Source organism: Delphinapterus leucas, chromosome 4 (genome assembly GCF_059928025.1).
Source record: "Delphinapterus leucas isolate spDelLeu-1000000601 "Yukka" chromosome 4, BTC_Dleu_Yukka2, whole genome shotgun sequence".
Taxonomy (NCBI): Eukaryota; Metazoa; Chordata; class Mammalia; order Artiodactyla; family Monodontidae; genus Delphinapterus; species Delphinapterus leucas.
The window spans coordinates 74,167,666-74,190,979 of NC_143132.1; the positions used below are offsets into that span (position 1 = coordinate 74,167,666).

The 23,314-nt window shown below is 36.0% G+C and overlaps 1 protein-coding gene across 14 annotated transcripts in view; it reads left to right on the forward strand.

Annotated features, from left to right (window-relative positions):
• ATP13A3 (ATPase 13A3) overlaps positions 1-23,314 on the forward strand; it is a 79,666-nt gene that overhangs the window by 28,156 nt on the left and 28,196 nt on the right. For 12 of the 14 annotated variants that reach the window (XR_002643949.3, XM_022569259.3, XM_022569298.3 and 9 more), the window contains 15 exons: positions 921-1,001; positions 2,139-2,208; positions 4,178-4,312; positions 4,794-4,866; positions 7,204-7,335; positions 8,649-8,828; positions 8,969-9,126; positions 9,860-10,048; positions 11,643-11,704; positions 15,222-15,372; positions 17,981-18,097; positions 18,707-18,724; positions 18,865-19,018; positions 19,115-19,235; positions 23,038-23,162. Coding sequence is in view for 13 of the 14 variants with exons in the window: in XM_022569259.3 (XP_022424967.2) it covers positions 921-1,001; positions 2,139-2,208; positions 4,178-4,312; positions 4,794-4,866; positions 7,204-7,335; positions 8,649-8,828; positions 8,969-9,126; positions 9,860-10,048; positions 11,643-11,704; positions 15,222-15,372; positions 17,981-18,097; positions 18,707-18,724; positions 18,865-19,018; positions 19,115-19,235; positions 23,038-23,162 (1,766 nt within the window). In the remaining variant the exon portion in view is untranslated. The remainder of the gene's footprint in view (positions 1-920; positions 1,002-2,138; positions 2,209-4,177; positions 4,313-4,793; positions 4,867-7,203; positions 7,336-8,648; positions 8,829-8,968; positions 9,127-9,859; positions 10,049-11,642; positions 11,705-15,221; positions 15,373-17,980; positions 18,098-18,706; positions 18,725-18,864; positions 19,019-19,114; positions 19,236-23,037; positions 23,163-23,314) is intronic. The other 2 variants (XM_022569304.3, XM_022569288.3) reach the window with 2 other exon arrangements.

Consider the following 23,314-nt stretch of genomic DNA (forward strand, 5'->3'; position numbering starts at 1 on the left):
TTCCTAGTTAAGAACCATTGATTTCTTTATAGAACACTGCCTATAAACTGTCATTTTGTTTTTTAAAAAAATTTTGACTTGGAGCTGATCCCTGCTACCTTTGGAGAAGTAATCAATCTCAGTGGGAAAAAAGAGTCAAACATATTTGCTGTGTAGCCTTTGCCAACCACACCAACTTGTAGAATTTAAACTTATCCCAGTGATAACAGCTAATCATGGGGCTTGGTTTTTCTATCCGAAAAAAGTAGAAAAGGATTGGAGTTAAATGATGTGTTATATTCTCTTTAGAGTTTTTCTGAATAGCATCTCAGTTAAAATAAGCATAATTAAGACATTTGTGGTGGAAAGTAGATGTGCTAATTGAATCCCAGTTTTAATTGTTACAGATTTTAGACATTGCCTGTGACTCATACAGATTCAGCACTTCTCTTCTCAGTATGTATTAGATGAGGGAAGGATTTAGATTGATGCTTTTGTAGAAAGAAAAATGAGTAGGACTTCTTAGAGTGAAGCTTAAAAATTGAAGAGGGAAAACTAGATAAAAAGTAAAAACTTTTTCATCTTTAGTTTGGAATTCTTGAGTTAGTCATACTTTAATTTTATTAATTATTAGCTCTTACAACTTTGGCACAGACTTAAAGGATAATAATATTGTTACATAAGCTTGAGTATTGAGAGCCATCTTACTATGTGACACGTTGGATAATTTAGAAGTTGCCACATTTGAGACTTAGACCTCTCATTATTGTTTTATCTTAGGAATTGGAGATTTAAAAATTGTCATCCATATCTCAGTTTTTGTTAGGGGTTTCTATTTGTAAGGAAGTCACACTTTAAAACCAGGAATATAGAAAAATGAGGCATTGAGAAATTTGGATATTTTAAACTTTGTTTAAAGTAAAAACTTTGGATTTATTTAGGGGACTGGATGAAGGTGTTTCTTGTACGTCAATTTATGAAAAGCATAGTGCAGGACTGACAAAGGGGATGCATGCCTACAGGTAATTTTTATCCAACTAAGGTTAGACCTATTATCAAAATTCCTAAATAAAGTAGTATATATAGTCTACCCTTTTACCATATAGTTGTAATATTAACAGGTATTTAAGTATTATAGTAGATGACAACTTATTGATATTTTATTTGGGTAGCATTGTCTCTCAGTTTAAGAATTATAAAAATGTTGAAGCTGATTTTGAAGTGAATATCCCTGATAATATACTGTATTTCATCAGTTCTAAGGTGCACACTTCCCTGCATTTTAACATCTCTATAAGGAGGGTGTGTCATACAGTGGGTAGAGTGTCACCCTTTACTTGACAGCATTTTTGTCTTTCTTGATAGTACATAAAATCATGGAATGTCTTACAATTCAAATCTTAGATTTACTGAAATGTTGGGAATTGTAAGCATGAGCTCAAATTTACCACAATGAAAATTTGTAAATTGGGAGACATAATCCTTTTTATAGTGCTATTCTTTGCTAAAGTATAAAAGTATACCAGTGTATTACATATCGTAGAGATAAATGCCTTTTTCAACTACACTAGAAATTTTCTTGTACTCCTATAGCATGTTCTTTCAAAGGGTTGGAATATAAATTTATTCATTCAGGCTTCTACTTCATAAAAGGCAAGAATTAATGTATCATATAGGAAGTACTATTATAAGGAATTTAAGTGGAAGGTTTTAAGCAACTTAAGCATTAAAAAAAGCCAAATGTATAATGTTTTGAAATAAACATTTTTAGTACAGTATTCTTATTAGAAAAATAGTACAGGACCCCTCAAATTTACTTACGTAGTCTCTTGCAAAAATTAATTGCAATTCAAAATTGTTGAGATGTATTGTGTTCATGGGTGGAAAAGAAAGTCTTTTGTTGATATTGTTATTATAGACTAGTGGGAGAGGTACTTGTCACACAAAAAGATAAAGTGATAACAGTATAGTTATCCAGTATGGACTACATTGATTTAAATACTATAGATAGAGAGTTTAAATTGTAGAAGACAACTGTTTAGAAACATGAATGTTTAAGTTCTGGATTTAAGGAGCAGTCGGTGGTTTGAGCCTTACCTAAATTGTTATTATGATATAATATAATGTAATATTATTATTATTGTATTTTCCTGTTATAGAAAATTGCTTTATGGAGTAAATGAAATTGCTGTGAAAGTGCCTTCAGTTTTTAAGCTTCTAATTAAGGAGGTAAGACAATTGTACTTGTCTCAACATTTGTGATCAATAGGTTTGCCATTTGAAAAGAGCCAGGATTTAAGTAATGATATCCTTGGTGTTTTGTTTTCTAACTTCTCTTTGCTTATTTTTTTACTTGGAAGGGCAGAAAGATATTCCTCTGATAGATCAGTAATTTGGGAGCATGATTACTTTTTTATTTTGTCTAATTTTTTTCTTTTCGAAGTCTGTAGTTTTTTGTTTTTGTTTTTTTACTCTCAGGAAGTTGCACATCTAAACCTTGCCCTATTTTACAGATGTATACACCTGTCTTTTCTTTTTTCCCGCTAATTTTTTTGGTTGTGCTGTGTGGCATGTGGGATCTTAGTTCCCTGACCCAGGGATCGAACCTGTGCCCTCTTCAGTGGAAGCGTGGAATCTTAACCACTGGACGACCAGGGAAGTCCCTCCTTCTAATTTTAAAAACGATTAATCATGTTTTCTTCAGGTGGTACACTCTTAGGAACTAGGCATTGTGCCAGAAGTTTGGAATTAAAAACATGACATGATGAGTAACAATGAGGAGCTTGCACTTTAGCCCAGGAGTAATACATGTCAGTAGTTACTGTGGTGACCCTTCAGTTGTAAGAGCCGTAGAAGCGGTGGGAATGAGGGATTGCAGGCATGTAAAGGAAGGAGTAAGTGGTTTTGCCGAGGAGAGTTGGGCTCTCCAGTCTTTCTGGTTTGGGGCTAAAGTATAGAATTAGCTGTACTGAGTGAATACTTTTAGTAGAAGGTACAGATTGTTTTCCGTCAGTTCCTGAGAGTGGCCATATAATGCTGATTTAGAGCATAGCAAAGTGTAATAATGATTAGGAATTAGAAACACTGGTTTATAATGTGACTTCATCAGTAACTAGCTTTGGTCATTAGAAGACCTTTCTCCCTGCTGTTCCTTTATTGGTAAAATTGTAGGAAATCCTTTAATGATCTCATTTGATTTTTTTTTTTTAAGGGAACTTTTATTTATTTATTTATTTAATTTATTTCTTTATGGCTGCTTTGGGTCTTCGTTGCTGCGCGGGCTTTCTTTAGTTGCAGTGAGCGGGGGCTACTCTTCATTGCAGTGTGTGGGTTTCTCATTGCAATGGATTCTCTTGTTGCGGAGCGCGGGCTCTAGACACATGGGCTTCAGCAGTTGTGGCTTATGGGCTCTAGAGTGCAGGCTGAGTAGTTGTGGCGCACGGGCTTAGTTGCTCCGCGGCATGTGGGGTCTTCCCGGACCAGGGCTCGAACCCGTGTCCTCCTGCATTGGCAGGCGGATTCTTAGCCACTGGGCCACCAGGGAAGCCCATCTCATTTGATATTGAAGTAAAATGGGACTATATATGTGAAAGTGCTTTAAAAAGTACAGAAGCATCAATTTTAAAACATTGGGGGGTTATTAATGAAATTGGTAAAATACTATAAAATTTGGGTAAACAAAGTCTATTGCCAGGACTCCTTATCTTTTTTGTTTAATTCAAATTTTAATACTTAATTATTTCCTTAGAGAAAGCAAAACAGTGTAACTTATTTCATGTTTGTCTTCTCTTTGGACTCCAGTGAACCTTTGACATAATAAGTAAACGTTTGTTCCAGTTGGTTAAAAGTTTTTGTATCCTTTAGCAGCACAGTAATTATTGAAAGTAAATGTATTTTATTGCTAAAGCAGAATGAAGAACAGCTAAATTCACACGTGTTAGCTGTTTCTAGCTGAATCTGTATTTGGGTTTGGTATGAACCTAAATGGATGCAAATAAATTAAGCTTATTTAGTCAAACTCTAGTAGTTTGATGGTAAAAAAAAAAAAAAAAGTAACATCCTGCCCTGCTCTTTGGGTAGTTACTTGTTACTGTAGGATACTACAGAGCTTATCCTGTAAGTATCCTGTTGGTTATTTCTTAAATCTGTGTGCTTATAAATATCTCATTCAATTTGACTTAAAAATCTTGTTTTTTAGGTTCTCAACCCATTTTACATTTTCCAGCTGTTCAGTGTTATACTGTGGAGCACAGATGAATACTATTACTATGCTATAGCCATTGTGATTATGTCTGTAGTATCAATTATAAGCTCCCTATATGCCATTAGAAAGGTAAGTCCAATTTATTATGGGTTTCACAAATGTGTTTGTATTTTGTAATAATAACACGTAAGGTGTGTAGAATGATACTTGGTATAACGTAAGTACTCCATACAGTTATTCTTTTAGTTATGTGAATATGTGTTCCCTTTCCCTCTTTTTTGAGGTGGGGGAAGGCAGCTGCTTTTTAAGAGTCAACGTATCACTTGACTGCTTTGAGGCTGTAGGATCTATAGTTGCTTATCTAAGACTGGAATACTGGAGGGCTGATTCTGCTGTTTTCAGGGCTGTCTCATTAAAGTGCTTCTTATTTTGTCTAATGTTTTGAGCTAAAATATTGAATGATCTTTGAATCTTTTGGTCTTGACCTTTTCAAAGGCAGAGTGATATGAATTTATTATTTTAGCTTGCCTTATTTTATATTACCCTTGCTTTCTAATAGCTTGAAGAGTTAGTTTATATTAACGAGTTAAAATTTTTTTCCCTGATTCAGCAATATATTATGTTGCATGACATGGTGGCAGCTCACAGTACTGTGAGAGTTTCAGTTTGCAGAGTAAATGAAGGTAAGTAAGTACTTCAGTTTACTCTTGGAAAAGTAAATTTAAAAAGATTTCCACTAAGCCCTAATGTGTGATGAAGCAAGCCCAATATATTATACATATGAACTTATTTCCATAAGAAATAAAAATGTGTGTTTGGATTTGTACTCATGTTTCTGTATCAAATTCTTTTATTTATGTGAAATTGTATTTTTCTTTTTCTATAATGTGACACATACTATACTAGGCTCTTGGGATACAGTGGATGGACATAGTCCTTGCCATCATTGAACTTCAGTCTAGTTGGAAAGACATGATAAACAGAAACAGTAAAGTGTGATAAATGCTATGATAGGGAGAAGTCAGGGTTAGATATTAGAGCTCATTTACTGTAGGTGTCAGGGATGCCTTCTTTGAAAAAGTATTCTTAAGTGATTGAATTAGACAGACAAAAAGTAGGTGAGAAAGTGGTAAGGTGGGGGTGAGAGAGGGATAGAGGAGGGTTCTAAGTGCCCAGAGGCCTGGGTATTAGAGAGAGTTTTGTCACTGTAATAACTGAAAGAAATTCAGCGTGGCAGAGGCAACAACTAGATGGTGGACAGCCTTTTAAGGCTTGTTAAGGGATTTGGACTCTCCCAAAAGGCAGTGGAAAGCCATTGAAGAGTTTTAAGTAGGAGAGTGATATGATCATATTTGCCTATTTGAAAAAATCGTTCTGGCTGCCATGTTCGAACTTATTTAGAGGGGATTAATATTAAAGGCATGAAATGAATCAGGGTGAGGGTTGTGGAGATGGAGAGTGGTGAGATGGGTTTGAAAGATACTTAAATGCGGGCGTTGAAGAAGATTTGATGATTCATTGGATGCAAGGTGATACAGTGGTGTCAGGCTGGGGGCATGGACGTTGGTGTCATTTAATTAAATAGGGAACACTGGAGGAGAAGCAGGATTGTAGGGAAGGATAATGTTTTGGACACGTTAGTTTGGTGAGATATTGAAGAGGTAAAGGAGATAAAGGGGAGGCAGCACAGCATCATGGGCCTTGGAGACAGTAGCCGCTTTGATTGATCAGGAAAACCAAATCAGTCTGCATTCTCTTGGCTCAGTATACTACATCCAGGTGTAAACCCAAGTTGGCCTGGCAGGTTGCTTTCTTCCGTGCGCTTCCTGGTCACTTGCTAGAGTACTAGCTGATAGTTTCTGCCTCCCTAGCTGCAGTCTTAGATGTGTAGCTTATTGGTGCTCCTCCTCTCCCCACTCTGCCGCTGCCGAAGATCCTGAGGATGCTGGGACAGATGCACTGCTCAGTGTTTAGCTTCCTTATCCCCTTTGTATAGTCCAACAGATCATTGATATTTAGTTTCTCAGTGCACCTAAGAGGGTTAGAATTTCACGTGGCATTAAGGCATTGACCCACGTTTTTAAAATAAGGGATCTTATTAAGAAATGAAGATTATTATACTTACTACATGCAAAATAGCATCAGAATTCTTTAAAAGTTGTTTCCTCATAGCTTAGTAAACTACTTCTACCTTTTTTTAGAAAGGGAAGAGTACTTGTCCTGCAGACTGACATCACAAACAGTAGTTTTCTCCTCACCCATCTTTGCTTAGAAACTAGTGTAAGTCTCTTCTAAGCATAGTTTAATAAAATCTAGGGGTAGGGGAAGAGAGAGAGAATGCCCAAATATAAGGCCACCTTTTACTTGGGAAGATCATTAAAGAAATGTTTAACTAACTTGAATATAATACATAAATTTCTAAGGAAATAATGAACTAGGTATGACACACGTTTATTTTATAAACTGATTTAAAATGTCTAAGATATTTTGGGACTATTTTAGGAATATTGAGAAAACAATGAGACATTATGGATCATAAATAGTAGCAACAAGAAAAAGAATGCTGTTAAAAAAGAAAGTGCTAAAGTTTCAATGCTTTTATCTGTTTCCGAGGGATTACAGAACTCTGAGTTTATTTACCTGTTGCGGGGGCGTCCTGTGTGGATTCATCATCTGTTTACTCATAGGGCTGGTAGCTAAGATTGAGCGTCCACCATTGTAATGAGTGTTGAAGCCCACCTCCCTGTGAGCTTAGAGGGGACTTGGCATCAACTCTGTGCAGTTGGCAGCCTATCCAGGGACAAACTAGCTGACACATTTAGACACCATGCTTTGTTAGCTTAAGGAATAATAATCTTATTTATCAAAACTCTTCATCTATTGGGATTTTTCTGTTTAACTCCATTATATTTTTAATGTATTTTTGAGATCAGGTGACCTTTGGATAGATCTTTTGTTTGCTGTATTCTTATTCCAAGTTAAAGAATATTCTTTTCAGACTTTTCTTTCTTTAAATTCAGAAATCCAAGAGATCTTTTCTACAGATCTTGTGCCAGGAGATGTCATGGTCATTCCGTTAAATGGGACAGTCATGCCTTGTGATGCAGTACTTATTAATGGTACTTGTATTGTAAATGAAAGCATGTTAACAGGTAAACTAAATTAAATGAGTAAAACCCAGATGAGTTGTTTATAATGATACTAGGATTAAGTAGCTGTTGATTAAGCTATGTCACTATTAACTGTGCTGTTTGTGTCCTTTACTCATGAATGTCATGAATGTGATAGATATTTGTGAAAAGATTTTCTTTTATTTTGAGGGAACCAAATTCTGCATTATACTCATCTGTGATACTAAAGCACAATGCTGTTGTTCACGATATCTCGTCCTTCTTCTGTCCATTCTTTTGACATGAGGAAATGCTTTATAGTAAGGGAAGAGGAAAGAAATCCTTTGCCCACAGCATATTTACTTCTCACTTTGATGTGCAAAAAGTGGGATTAGGAGAGTTGATATTTTTATTAAATTGGGGAGAAATAGACTTTAAAAGAGCTTCCCTTTGGAAACTCACAATCTGGAGGTAGAGCTTTATATCTTTATTTTTTTTTAATTTAATTTAATTAAAAAATTTTTTTTCTTTGAACATTTTTTTTAACATCTTTATTGGAGTGTAATTGCTTTACATTGTTGTGTTAGTTGTTGCATAACAGTGAATCAGCTATGTGTATATATCTTTTTATCATGACTATTTTTTAATTGTCATAGTCAACCTGGCAGGAAAGTGATTCCTATATAGTACATTTTTGAACTGTTAAGAGTCTTAAAACACACTCATACACATAAATATCCCCACACACCTGTCACCTTTGACATAAGAAGTGTGAATGCTACAGAGCACTACATTTTAATGTTAAAAGAATTTGGCTCTTTTTTACTGTTAGAGAATTACCATACTCCTCTGCCTTGCTTGGATGCTTGTTCTCTTCTTACTCGTGTGTGTGTGTGTGTGTGTGTGTGTGTGTGTGTGTGTGTGTGCACGCGCGCGCGTGCGCGCGCGCGCTTGTGGTCGGGGAGTGGGTGGGATTAGGAGTGGATCTTCACATGTTGTATGTGCTTGGGGTTGCAGAGTGCTTCCTAGGTTAGTTCTCAGGGATACCAGAACAGGTGCTGAGGCGACGGTAGCAACCTCATCTTCTTATTTGAAACTTGGCACAGTTATTTCCAACTGATAACCTTTGAGTCACAGATCACTTTCAGGAATTATTGTGGAAGACAAAATCTGATATTTCTGGGAAAGGAAATTGATAGACCAAAAGCTAATTGATTAAGCTATGTTATTCACACGTGAGAACTGTTAATAACTGTTGTCAACAGTATGATAACATTTAGGATATTTAACAACTCAAGATTTGTGTGTTTGATACTGATTTCTATGCTTTAACTTATGGATTTTTTTTTTTAAAGGAGAGAGTGTTCCAGTGACAAAGACTAATTTGCCAAATCCTTCAGTGGACGTAAAAGGAATGGGAGATGAATTATATAGTCCAGAAACACATAGACGACACACTTTGTTTTGTGGGACAACTGTTATTCAAACTCGTTTCTACACTGGAGAGCTTGTCAAAGCCATAGTAGTTAGAACAGGTAGAAAATATTTAATCTTGCGTGGTTTAGCATATTTGAAGCCTATCGAATGCTTAATAAGAGATTCTGTTTTGAGAGATAATTCTCATTTTCTTATAAAAATACTATATAATCATTTTCTTCTTTAATTTTTTTGAAAGGATTTAGTACTTCCAAAGGACAGCTTGTCCGCTCCATATTGTATCCCAAACCAACTGATTTTAAACTCTACAGAGATGCCTACTTATTTCTACTGTGTCTTGTGGCGGTGGCTGGCATTGGGTTTATCTACACTATTATCAATAGCATTTTAAATGAGGTATGTACATGGGACCCTTAATAGAGTTTGATTCTTAGCTTGATTCACATGTGGCTCTTGAAGATTTGAAATGTAGCTAGTGAGACTGAAAAATTTAAATTTTAATTTAATTTAAATTAATTTAACTTAAAAAAAAGCCATATGAGACTTGTAGCTATTATGTTAGAAGGTACAGATCTAGAACATCACCATCAAAGCAGAAAGTTTTGATCAGCTCTGGTTTAGATGATCTTTTATTTGCTCTCTAGTTACTTTAAAAAAGGGAGGAGTGATCCCATACTCACCAAGAGCTTTATTTTTTCTTTTTTTAACCTCTGGTATATACAGCATTAAAATTATTTGTGATTACTGAATTGAAGGTATTTCTAAGGGACCTTGTCAAATTTCTTTTTTCTATCCCCTGTAGAGACTAGCATAGTAGTAAGAGTCAATATCTGATAATATTTGTTGACTTTGAAGTATGTAGTGTATGAAGTATATGGGGCTATTAAAGTAAGAATTAGCTTTAAAAATAGTTCATTCCCACAGTCCACTGACAATTCATTGAGCTTTCCATTTTGCAGAATGTCTAAAGGGAAAAAAATTATAGATAGTTAATACATGAATATACATACACACTTACTATATATAAGATTAAAAATGGTTTATAGACTTTTCACTAAAGAAACACCCCCATTGGGTTAATAAATATTTAATATTGGGGGTCTGACATTTATTTTTATGTTAACTGTAGGTAGAAGTTGGGGATATAATTATCGAGTCTCTTGATATCATTACAATTACTGTGCCGCCTGCACTTCCTGCCGCAATGACTGCTGGCATTGTGTATGCCCAAAGAAGACTGAAAAAAGTGGGCATTTTCTGTATCAGTCCCCAAAGGATAAACATCTGTGGACAACTGAATCTTGTTTGCTTTGACAAGGTTGGTTCAATGTCATAATCATTGTCAAAGGTCACTTTGTAGCTTTGTAAGTCTAAAGTATTTAGATTAATGGTTTCTGTATTCTTTATCAACTAATTTGCACACGTTTTAAAAGAAATGTTCTTCTCATTTTTCTCTTTTAACTTATTTGGCACATGCATCATTTTTGTATTATTTCTTCTCATTATTTTTTCAATTTTTGATACTTTGGATATTGCTTATTTGCCCAAATCTACCATTCATATCCAGAATTATGCCTTATAGTAATAGTAGTAAAATTTATCCGCTCTTTCATCTTTTTAACAGAATAGGCTCTATACAGATATAGTTACTGGAATGTTATTGCTGTAAAGTATATACATTTAGTGTTTGCTCTGTGATTTCATTGAATGTGTTACAAAATTATGAAAGACACTGATTATATGATTTTATGTGAAAATGACAAATTTTGTACCTGTGTGAAATATACCTTGCCTCTTACAAAGGGTTCTTCTTTCCTCACCTGAAATTAGTTTTCCTAAATGTTTAGAGAATTAAACCTTGGTCAGAAAACTTTCCATCTGTCTCTTCTGGGTGACTAACATGATAAGAATTTGATTTTTGTGCATCTTCATTATTAAAGAAAAAAATATGAGATGTATTTTATTAAGAGAAAAAAAAAAGTCATATCCCATGACTGTGTTTTATATGAATCTGTTCAGAAAATTTTACTTAAAATTTTGCTTAATCTTTTTTGGAAATGTTTTTAAAATTTTTAAGCAGACACAAAAGTGGAGAAAAGGATGCAAGTATAATAAATCCTCGTTTGCCCATTATCCAACTTAAACAGTTACCAACATTTTGTCAGTCTTATTTCACTATCCCCTCATTTTGAAGGTGGCAGCATCAGACATTATGTTATTTCATCCATATACTTCGGTATATAGCTCTAGAAGATAATGTTTTAACAGAACTTACCACAGTACCATTATCACTGCTTACTACACTTAACAAAATTAACAGTTCCTTAGTATTACCTAATATCCAATTCATATTCAGGTTGCTCTGCCTTTCTCAAAAATATCTCAAATTTTTACAATGTGTGTTTTCAGTCAGAATCCAAATAAGGATTTCATTAGTTATAATTAATCTGTGACCATTGCTTTTCTTGCCTCTCTTTCCCAGTCGTCTTATTGAGGAAACCAGGTTATTTATATCCTGAATTTGCCTAATTGCACCTCTTGATGTCATTTAACTTGTTCCTCTTCCCTTTTTTGGCTCCCTATGCCCTAATCTCCCCATCTTGTGTTGGCATCCTTCATTGATTGATAGGTCGATTGGTGCATTGTTCCACCATTTAATACTATAAGTACATAAGTATACTATTCTACACATATCTCCCCCTACCCCGCCCCACCCACAAAGAGGAACCACACCATAGGGAGTGTTCTGCACACTTTTCCTCACTTTTTGTCCTGCAAGTTACTCTATTAGTACACGCACAGAGATCTTACTTATCCCCCTCCCCATCTTATAGCTGTATTATACTCCATTATGTAGATGCAGCATAGCTTTTCATGATTTTGTAAATGTGTGCTTTTTTTTTTTTTTTCAGACTGGAACTCTTACTGAAGATGGTTTAGATCTTTGGGGGATTCAACGAGTGGAAAATACACGGTAATTATTAGCTAGACTTGATCATTTATTTTAGTTAATTTTAATAAATATTTTAATATATGAAACATTCAAACATACAGAAAGTAATATTATAGCTGTGTACCCACCACTAAGATTATACAGTTGACATTTTGTCATATTTGCTTCAGATCTCCTAAAAGATTTAAAACATTACAGATATTGCTAAAGTCTTAACCTATCCCTTTTTCTATCCCTACCACCATTTTGAAGTTGTATTGTTATCTTTGCATGTTTTTATATTTTTACTTCATATATATCTACCCATAAACAAGATCTGTTTATAAATAAACATACACAACTGTTATGTACTGTATGTGTTTTGCTGCTTTTTTGCCTCATAACATTGTTTTCAAGATTCATCCATGTTGATATGTATAGATCCAATTTATTAATCTTAACTGTTGTTTAGTATGCTGTTATGTGATTAAACCATAATATTTGTTCTTCAGCTAAGGGACAGTTTCATTTTTTCTCCCTTTTTCCTTCCACTTTCACAAACAGTGTCGCAATTAAAATTCTTAGGCACACAACTTCTGTGAGCATGTGGTTGAGTTTCAGTAAACCAGCTTCTTAAAAGTTTCACTGCTGGGTCATACCGCACATGCATGGCCACAGCTCTAGTAGGTACCGTCTACTTGCTCTCTAAGTGATGGTGCTAACCTACATTCTCTCCCTCAGTGGGTAAGAGACCCTGCTGCTCCATATCCTTGCTAAACTTGCCATTGTCAGACTTCTAATTTTCCCAAATGGATAGATATGAAATGGTATTTCATTGTGGCTTTGTTCAGAGTTTCTTTGTTTGGAGTTTGAGCGTATTTTCACATTTTTGGAAGGAGGGTCATTTAGCATTCTCTGTATTGTCAGTTTATATCCTAATTTTTTTAATGGTGTTGTTTGTCTTTATCTTATTCACTTGGTAGAAGTCCTTTGTATTTTCTGGGTGATCATCTTTTTCAGTACTATACATTAAAAATATTTCACCAGTCTCTGTTTCATCTTTTTACTTTGTTTTTGCTGTCTTTGGTGCTTAAAAGTTTTACTACTATAGCTGTGTCTATGCTACTTTTTATTTTTTCTCTCTCAAAAGTCTGTGGGATTTTGGTTTATACAGTCTGAGAGACTATTGTTTGGTTCACGTCATGTCAGAGCTGTCACATCTTCTTGGTAAATAGCCTGTCACATTGTGACCTTACTTATCCCTGGTGATGCATCTTGCCTTAAATTCTGTTTCATCTAATATTTGTATAGTTTTACACCAGCTTGCTCTTGCCTGATGTTTGCCTCCTATATCTTTTTTTCTATCTCTTTACTTTTCAGTCTTTACGTTCACATTTATTGCCATCGTGTTCACATTTATTGTGATTTCAGATATATTTGAAATTATTTCTACCATCCCTCACCCCAATTCCCAAACACATTTTCTCATATTTCTCTCATTTTCTCAGAATTTATACATCCTAATCTTTTACTACTTGTCCTTAAGTTATTAATATTCATATTTAGAGTCTAAAGTCCATGGGTGTCTTTATTAGTTTCTAAACCCCCCAGAACCCATGCACTGTACACTACTTTTACTTTTACCTCCCTTTTTTATATGTATTTGTTGCATAACATTTTATGATTATGATTTTGTTTTTATACAGTCTGCATGCAAGGATTTACCTAGGTTTACGGATACCTTTGCTAATCATTGCTTCTTGTATCCCATTCCTCTGGATTAAATTGCCATCTTCCGTAACTACATTCGTTAGTAGTTCTTTGTTTCGTTCTCTCTCGTGAATGATGGTGTAACTGTATAGATTCCTAGGTTGACAGCTGTGTTCCCTCAGCACCTTGGAGGTGTTATTCCATTTCTCCTAACTTCTTTTGTTATTGCTACTGAGAAGTTTTAGTCTTCTTTAGTAATTTTTTTTTCTACTTTGTTTAAAAAAATACTTCTTTATGCTTGATTTCTGCAGTTTTACCATGATCTTTTTCTTTGTGCGGTACTCATTTTGCTTCTTGATTCCAAAGATTCATGCTTTTCCTAAATTCTGGAAAATTTGCAGCCTTTTTCTGTTCCATTATGGCTTTTCCCCCACTCTTTGTTTTCTCTCCATCTGGGAATCCTAACCATACCCTGGACAAGAAATTTCATTTGGTTCTTTCCAAATCTGCCTCTCCCCTTTTCCCCGCCATGGTGTCTTGTTCTTTTTCTAAGTCTGTAATTTTAAAATGCCTTCTTTGCATTCTTTCAGATTGCCATTCTATTATCTCAAGTTTATGGGATTCTAATTCTGTCTTTGTTTTGTCTGTTGAGTCGTGAGAATTGTTTCCTGGTTCATTTTTAAATTATGGACTCATCCTTAGCAGGATTTTTCTGTGAGTCTCCTTTGTGGCTGTGTTGTGGGAGCTCCTCTCTAGAGAGTTTAGACTTTGGCCAAAAGTAGTGTCAGTGGTGCCAGACAAGCTGGAATGTTACTTTCATAACTTGGGGATTTCTAGGCCAGGCAGTAACATACATTCAAGCCCAAATGCCATCCTGAGTAGCGTAATGGTTTAGAGTTTAGGTACTGACACCAGACCTCTTGTGTTTGAATCCTTGCTTTGCCACTTATATGCTGTGACTTGGCAAGTCACTTAAGCACTCTGCTTCGGTTTTCTCATCTGTAAAATGGGGATAATAAAACACCTTCCTGTGGTATAAGGATGAGAGGAGTCAAATAAATTTAAAGTTCTCGGAACAGTGCCTAATGCATAGTAAATATGTTATATAGATATTAACTGTTTTCTTGAACTTTGGGTGGGGGAAAAGAGGTAAGCTTATTCTTAGTTATGCCTTTGTCTGTGGGTAAATTTTTTCTGGTATACTCTTTTTCCAAGGGTGTAGCTCTTCAAGAGCACTGGCTGTCTTAGGTGAGAGGGATTCTCTCCGTTCCAACTCCCCACTTTGTATGTGGCCACAACTTTGTCTCCTGTTCCCCGTGTGGTTATTAAAACCCAAGGCCTTAAGGGTACTGAGATGGCTCTCCTCCCTCTTCCTTCTCCCCCGGACAGTCACAGCATCTGTTTAAGGTCACACCCCTCTGGTTTTCCTTTCCCTGTTTCTGGCACTTGAAATTTTCCTTTTCTTTCTTATGAGCCCAGTTTTGCATTTGAAAGGTAATGCGTTACACATTCATTTTATGTTTTTACAAGAGAGTTTTTATGTGTTCTAATTTGCCATGTGTCCATAGGCAGGAGTTTTAATTATTGTTTAGTATGTAGCATTTTCTATACTGTTAATGTCTGGTCTAGTTATTCAGAATCTAAGGTAATAGTGTATTTTAGTCATGTATAATAATTTTCATGGAAGAAAATGTTTTTGAATGTCAAAATCTATAGTGAAAATTAATACATGCATAAATGCAAACATTTTATTTCTACTTTTTAAAATAATAAAACCTGAAAAGTCCTGTTAGACTATTGTCTTCAGTCTTGGGATTTATGAATCTAATTCAGTGAATTTTCTATATAGTTTTCTTTTGCCAGAAGAAAAGGTTTGCAATGAGATGTTGGTAAAGTCTCAGTTTGTCGCTTGTATGGCTACTTGTCATTCACTTACAAAAATTGAAGGAGTGCTTTCTGGCGATCCACTTGATTTGAAGATGTTTGAAGCCATTGGATGGGTAAGTTCAGTGTTTTAAAGTACAATTAATTAACTTTAGGAAAATAGTAAAAATTAACTTGCAAAGAATTGTTTCTTCACATTGTTTTGACAGTGGTCTATCTTGTACCATAAAAGGAACTATGTAATTTCTTTTTTTTTAATTAATTAATTTATTTTTAAAAATTTATTTATTTTGGCTGCATTGGGTCTTCATTGCTGCGCGTGGGCTTTCTCCAGCTGCAGCGAGCGGGGGCCACTCTTCATTGTGGTGTGCGGGCTTCTCATTGCGGCGGCTTCTCTTGTTGCAGAGCACAGGCTCCAGGCACGTGGGCTTCAGTAGTTGTGGCTCGCGGGCTCCACAGTGCAGGCTCAGTAGTTGTGGCTCACAGGCTTAGTTGCTCCATGGCATGTGGGATCTTCCCGGACCAGGGATAGAACCTGTGTCCCCTGCATTGGCAGGCAGATTCCCATCCACTGCGCCACCAGGGAAGCCCTGTAATTTCTAAAGATACATCACTGGAGAGATATTTATAATTGTCTAAAAAGTCTGTTTTAGTTAAATTGACTCATTCAAACGACCTTTAATAGAGGATGACCTGCTCAGGGCCCTGCTTCATGTTTACAAGAGAAAGCAGGTATCAGTATCTTGAGGCAGTAGGTCTAAGGCAGTAAGAAGATCTCAGTGACACAGTTCGTTGGGCATAGGGCAGGAGTACAGAGTGGGCATGTGTCTTCAGTGCTCTTTTGTCCCCATCCATGTACTACTTCCTGTGTCCTTACTCTCACACGCGCACACACACGCATGCGCAGAGGTTTCTGTCTGTTCACTTCTTTGTTTGTTTTGTCCTTGATTATTTTAATTTCTGAGTGCTCGCTTGTGTTCTCTGGTTTGTTTTCTCTGTTCTTCTTCTATAGATGTAATAATAGTTTGTTTTTAAAGTTCCTTTCTTGCTTCTGAATTTTTAATTTTCTCTGGGTCAGGTTTTCTTCCCCCGCTTCCTATATTAATCTTCTCCTTTATACTTTTAGAAAAAATTGAGGTGTCATTGACATCTCCTTCATGCTTTTGGTTTTCATTATGCATCTTGATGGTACTTTTATATTTAAGAATGAAGGCCTGATTTGATAGTTCTGGGTAGCTGCAACAAGGTTTTCATCCTTGTTCATATGTATGTTGGTCTGTTTGCCTGAGAAGTGTCTTCCCTGAATGGGAAGGCTGACTGGGGGAGCCTGTTGTGTACTGAGGGTGGGGCCCCTTCAGCAGGCATTCTTCAGTTTCAGGGGAGCAGAAGTAGTCTTTAGGTTGCTTTCCCCGCCCACTCCCCCAATGCTTGCACATGCAGTACTCTAGAATGCTGCCCCTCATATTAGCAGCCCTTCCTCCTCTCAGGTAGGTAGTTCGTATCTGTAGAGCATGACTCCTGGGTTTTTTTGGGGTTTTTTTTGTTTCTTTTTGCTTTGCTCAGCTATTCTGGCTGATAAGAAATGTTCCCACCTCTCCTGTATGTCCTTTTGTGTTTATTCTGGGCTACTATTTCCTTCATTGCTATATCCATCAATATGTTTCAGTCTTCTTGCTTTGCTTTCTGTTTTCTTTTACAGGGTTATTTCTTTTTGTGTGTTTTGTTAGTATTTTGAAAGGGAGGGAGATGAATGAAGAAGTACTCTGCCACTTTCTGAAAGCCCACAATAAATACTCATTAAATTTAATTCCTTAAAGGAGACCCACTTCATTTGTAAGGAGTAGAACAAAGTACAGCTGATTCATCTCTGATATTCTCTAAAGCTGTTCTCCAACTGAATAGATTTTCAGTAGATTTTTTGTTCTGTATGTGAATCTTCTAAAAAGTGGGTTTAAATAAGTAAGTTTGTATAATAGCATGCTTTTTTGACTCTGAGATGCTTTGATGCTTGATCTTACCACAGAGTATCTATGGAATGTTTTTACATAACTGGGCACTACTATTATTTTATGTGATTAATACCATGTAAGGTGTTAAAATGTTTCTTAAGAACTGTGTAAATGGGACACAGCTCTCTTCCCCTTCATTTTCCCGTTGATGATTCCTTCACTTATAGAGCCAAATTAGTTGTATTGTCATGTGCGTGTATTTAATACAAGTTTTTGATAGAATTTTTCACCAGAAATATTTTAAAATTAAATTTCAAGGAGTTAGGATAGTAGTACTTTAATTAGACATATTCAAGGTGGGAAACTAAATTCACATCTTTGTTCCTCAGAGTGCTCTTGACCCAGTGGTTCTGCTAACCGTATCTGAGTTCCACATGTTTTTGAATCCTCTTCTGTTGGCAGAAAGGAATCCCTGGATGATAGACTGACAATTTTTGGAACTGCAAGGACCTTCTTTATCTTGCAGAAATAGTCTTTAAACCCAACTGGTTGTAGGAGCAAAATTAGAGAAGTTTTTCTCTATTTCTTTACTAACCTCTGTCTCCCCTCTCCCATGAGTTGCTAGGACTTTAACTAACTAGCTTTGTTTATATATTGTTTTACTTTTTTTTTTTTAACTTAACTGAAGATAGCCGTAATGTTTCATTTTAAAATGGAACCAGTGAATTGAATTTATGAATTTCATGGATCAATACTTTGAATATTTTCCTTTCAGATTCTGGAAGAAGCAACTGAAGAGGAAACAGCACTTCATAATCGAATTATGCCCACTGTGGTTCGTCCCCCAAAACAGCTGCTTCCTGAATCTACACCTGCAGGAAACCAAGAAATGGTGCAGAATTGTTTTAAGCTAGATAATACTGTTGGTGCTCACATTTTGTCCTCATTTTAAAATATTGCTGGAAGATGAAGTCACATGTCCTCTGTCTAACTCTAATAGAGATATGAATATGTTTACTGCATTTATCAGAAACTACACCTGGTGTGTTGCAGGCCTTCTGTGTAAAACATTGAGATTCAATTCTCAGTACTATTACTTTTTTCCTATATACTGAGTGGCTTAGTGCCTTGTGATTTAGATGCATGGTGGTTAAGACTTTTAAATTGCATCTGTATTCCTGGGACTTAATAAAAATAATATGTGAAAGGCTTTATTTTTAGGGTAATTTTTAAATATGTTCCTATTAGTTTATGTTAGAACTTAATATTTTAATGTTTCTAGGATAGCAGAATGTTTTAAAATACTCAAGAATATACTTTTTTAAGAAATGGGAGGTGGTAAAGAAGCAATCTTAAAACCTGACTTTGAAATATTCAGAATTCCTTACTGTTTTCCAAATAATGTTTTGTGGATGTGTAGTTAAAATTTTTTTAGCTTGAGTGTGTTAATGGACTTAATTTATACTATTACTTTATTCTTTTCGTCTTGTTTTATTTTTAGGAGCTGTTTGAACTTCCAGTAAGTGAAGAATGTTTACTTGTTACCTAAGTATATCTTTAAAAAAAATTTTTTTTTTAATTGAGGTATAGTAGATATACTTGTGTATCTGTTTTAATTCTTAAAAAATAATGGTTTGTGCATCTTTTGAAATTACATAGGCTATTTATGAGATAGGAATTGTTCGCCAGTTCCCATTTTCTTCTGCTTTGCAACGTATGAGTGTGGTTGCGAGGGTGCTAGGGGACAGGAAGATGGACGCCTACGTGAAAGGGGCGCCGGAGGTCATTGCCGGTCTTTGTAAACCTGAAACAGGTAAGGAAGCAGCTAGGCTTTGAGTGAGATTCTGTTATTTGTGTAAGCTTGTAGTCACAATTCTAATAATGACCTTTATTTTCTCCTTCTTAAAAGTTCCTGTTGATTTTGAAAAAGTTTTAGAAAATTACACCAAACAGGGCTTCCGTGTGATTGCTCTTGCACACAGAAAATTGGAGTCAAAACTGACATGGCATAAAGTGCAGAATATTAGCAGGTAAGGTTGGTGAATGGTTTTTCTACAGTTTTTCCAATAAAGCATCATTTATGTTTATAAAAGTCTTGTACAATAATTTATATTCAGTTACTTTATTTATTAAATATTTATTGGATATATGCAAATATGTAACAGTTCAATGTTTGTTTTAGGCAGTTGAGATAAAAGTACAACTCTCTGGAACTACTTTTATTTTTTTAAAGCTACCTTACCTTTAAAATATTTATTTATTTATTTATTTTTTGGCCATGTTGGGTCTTCGTTGCTGCGCGCGGGCTTTCTCTAGTCATGGTGAACGGGGGCTACTCTTCGTTGTGGTGTGCAGGCTTCTCATCATGGTGGCTTCTCTTGTTGGGGAGCACAGGCTCTAGGCACACGGGCTCAGTAGTTGTGGCTTGCGGGCTCTAGAGCGCAGGCTCAGTAGTTGTGAGAACGGGCTTTGTTACTCTGCGGCATGTGGGATCTTCCCAGACCAGGGCTTGAACCTGTGTCCCCTGCATTGGCAGGCGGGTTCTTAACCACTGCGCTACCAGGGAAGTCCCTCTGGAACTACTTTTAGTTTATTTGTTAGATATTTATTGAGTGCCTGCTATGTGTCAGGCATGTTTTAGGAACATAATTATGTTTTTGGTAAACATAATTCTACAGAAGTTTATTTTTCCCCAGTGATCTACAGTTATTCCTTGGTATTTGTAGGGGATTGGCTCCAGGACCTGCCTCACGGATTCAACTGTGAATTTTGTAGTACTGTAGTATTTATTGAAAAAAATCTGTGTGTAAGTGGACCCACACAGTTCAAACTTGTGTTGTTCAAGGGTCACCTGTACTTGCTTTTGCCCAGTAGCTGAAACCAAGTATCATCAGTCACAATAACCACACCCTCCCACCCTCACCCGCAAAGGTCAGATGGCCATTACCAGCGTCACGTTTACTTCCAGTTATAGCTATGGGTTTCACATTCAAGGATTGTCACTTTTACTATAACTGATAACAGACCGACCTTTTGAAGATAACATTTTTGTTTAGGAATATTTCACGGGGTACCTAGCATTTTGTAAGCAGAAAGAAATATTTATTGGCTATCCTGCTAATTCTGCCTATCAAACAGACTTTTCTTCTTACATCCCTGCCCTGCTGCCATTGTCTCTAATTCAGGGACTTGGCTCTTTAGACCAGTCTTTCCTATATCTAATCTGTGTACCACACTATATCTACAGAGAGCTCTCATTCAAATCTAATACTAGTTTTCTACCTGGAATTCTTATAAATAACTCCCCATCATCTACTGGCAGAGTTCACAAGCAAGAATATGAATCAGGAAATAAACAACAGAATACATACTTAGTTAAAAAAAAAAGTAAATGATTCAAACAGATAATTATCAGAAAAAGACATGCAAATGGCCACTGAACACATGAAAGTGATAAGACACTTCAGTCTTGGGGAACTACAGAATTAAACCACAGCAAGACATGACTTCTTTCTTAAGGTGTACAGAATTGAAAAGATTGATGATATCAAGTGTTAGAGAAGGCTTGAGAAAATTTTAACAACATACTGCTGCTGCACTATTGTAAATTTGTAAAGAACATGCATAGTACCTATCAAAATCTCAACTTGCTTATACAGTTTGACCCAGCAAGTGCAGTTCTAGGAATCCAGCCTAAAGAAATATTTCTATGTGAGCATAAGGTTCAAATTTAAATAGTATAAATAACACGATATGATAGTGGTTAAATCCTGAAGTATTAATACTTCTGTTAATTATTCTAAGCGCATCATGTGAAAAGGGTAGGACAGTGTTTATAGTACAATCCTGTTTTTCTGGATGAGAACTAAAGGAGTGGAGTGGATAGCCAAATAATAACTAAAAGTAAAAACAACTTTAGGAATTCTACCTATTAAAACAGAATACTGTGGGAATTTGGTCTAAGCAGGGACGTTTAAAAAACAAAAAAAAGACAGCGGCAACCAGATGATCTGATGCATGCATACGTGTGATTGGGAGCCACACGTGTAAAATATTATACCCTAATTCCTACGAAGGGAACATTAAGGGTTGTCTTTCTCTACGGCTTTGCCTTTTACCACCTCTCCTCCCCCACCTTGAAGACTGAGAACTGAGTTGCCTATGGTTCTTGAGCCTGTCTTTCAGGCATCCTTCTGTGCCTTGGACAGGCTGTTCCATCTGTGCAGAATACCCTACCCTCCCTATCAACCCTTCTCTCTCTCTACTCCCCTTCCTCATCTTTCAACCAAGATCTTCTCTGTGTTTCCATTCTACCTGTAGGAACAGGTTTTGGCATTTCTTTTACAGCTTGAACCTGTATATCTTGAATATTGTACTGTTCATTAACTAGAGGGCAAGATTTCCATGACCTGTATCATTCCTAGGAGAGTTAGAAAACCAGCTGCAGCCAGAAACTAGAACCTCACAGGAAAATGGTTACAGAGCTTTGACCCAGTAGTTTCACATCGGTACAGCTTTGTGCTTTGAAATGCATTTTCAGGCTTCAAGGCTTATTTCTCCTGTTACCACCAGCAGGATAATTCATATGAAGTTTTCTAACTATTCTTTAATATCTTTACCACTCATTGTATAATTACATAATTTCAAAGATGTTTAAATTTTGTCGCTGTTGACTTAAGCACCCTTATTTTGAATTTTGTGTAGGAAAACCACTTGGTTATTGCAAGTCTGAAATTTCGGCCCCTATCTTCAAACCCCATTTTCACTATTGAAAAGAATATTTCTGTGATATAATTTTGATAGCTTTAGAATTTTTAAGAATGCAGCTGTCACTGAACAGACTTCATCTCCATTGTAGTGCTGAAGCACATATTATTTTTGCATAATCCCTTTGCTTGCGTGTCTGTTTCCCCACAAAAGGGTCTTGAGAGTAGAGATCATGCCTTTCATCTTTGACCTCCCAGTGATGAGTGTACTACTTGGTGCACAGTAGATGATCAACTATTTGAAGAAATAGCATCTTGATAACTATTGAATATTAATATTCTAAAAGACCCATCTCTGGATCCTGAGTAGATCTCATTGTTGGACTGCTAATAGTTTTTGTATCACGCTTCCAGCATCAAGAATTTGATCAAGGGCTTCCCGGGTGGCGCAGTGGTTGGGAGTCCGCCTGCCGATGCGGGGGACATGGGTTCGTGCCCCGGTCCGGGGAGGTCCCGCGTGCCACGGAGCGGCTGGGCCTGTGGGCCATGGCCGCTGGGCCTGCGCGTCCGGAGTCTGTGCTCCGCAGTGGGAGAGGCCACAGCAGTGAGAGGCCCGCGTACTGCAAAAAAAAAAAAAAAGAATTTGATCAAGAGTTTTATAAAATTCCTCAAAGACTTGATAATGAATCCAGTATAACTATTGAATGTGCCTGTGTACAGTTTTTCCTTTTCTCTTAACATTTAAATTAGAGTATATTCGATGGGGAATGGTAAAAAATAGATATATTTTATGGTCATTCATTTTGTAGGTAGGATACAAGATGAATATTCCTTAGTACTAGAAGTATTTAGTGTCTTAGACAAAGATATACGTTTCCTAAGGATCTTTATATGCCCATGTTTCAAGGGTAAAATTTAATTTCAAAATGTATTTCTTGGGAATTGTTTTTTTCAGATTTAAGTTCATTGAGATCGAACTCATAAACTTAGACATTTATGGTTTATTCAGCATATAAAATGTTTTAATTTATAATTTTTGGCTATTTTAAATTGCCTTATCAACATAAAATGAACAAATACTTGTTCTCTTGACTAAATCGTTATGTTAAAATTTCTTTTTCTGCAGAGATGCCATTGAGAACAACATGGATTTTATGGGATTAATTATAATGCAGAACAAGTTAAAGCGAGAAACCCCTGCAGTACTTGAAGATTTGCATAAAGCCAACATTCGCACTGTCATGGTCACAGGTTAGACTTTATAAAAGGACACAGGAAAAAATCGAGTGTGACTCTTAGAGTTCAGGTTATCTAATATTGAGGAATGATCAGTTAGTTGTAAAAGCATACTTATTACTGTTGATATATAGCTCCATCTAATACCACACTATTATCCTATAACT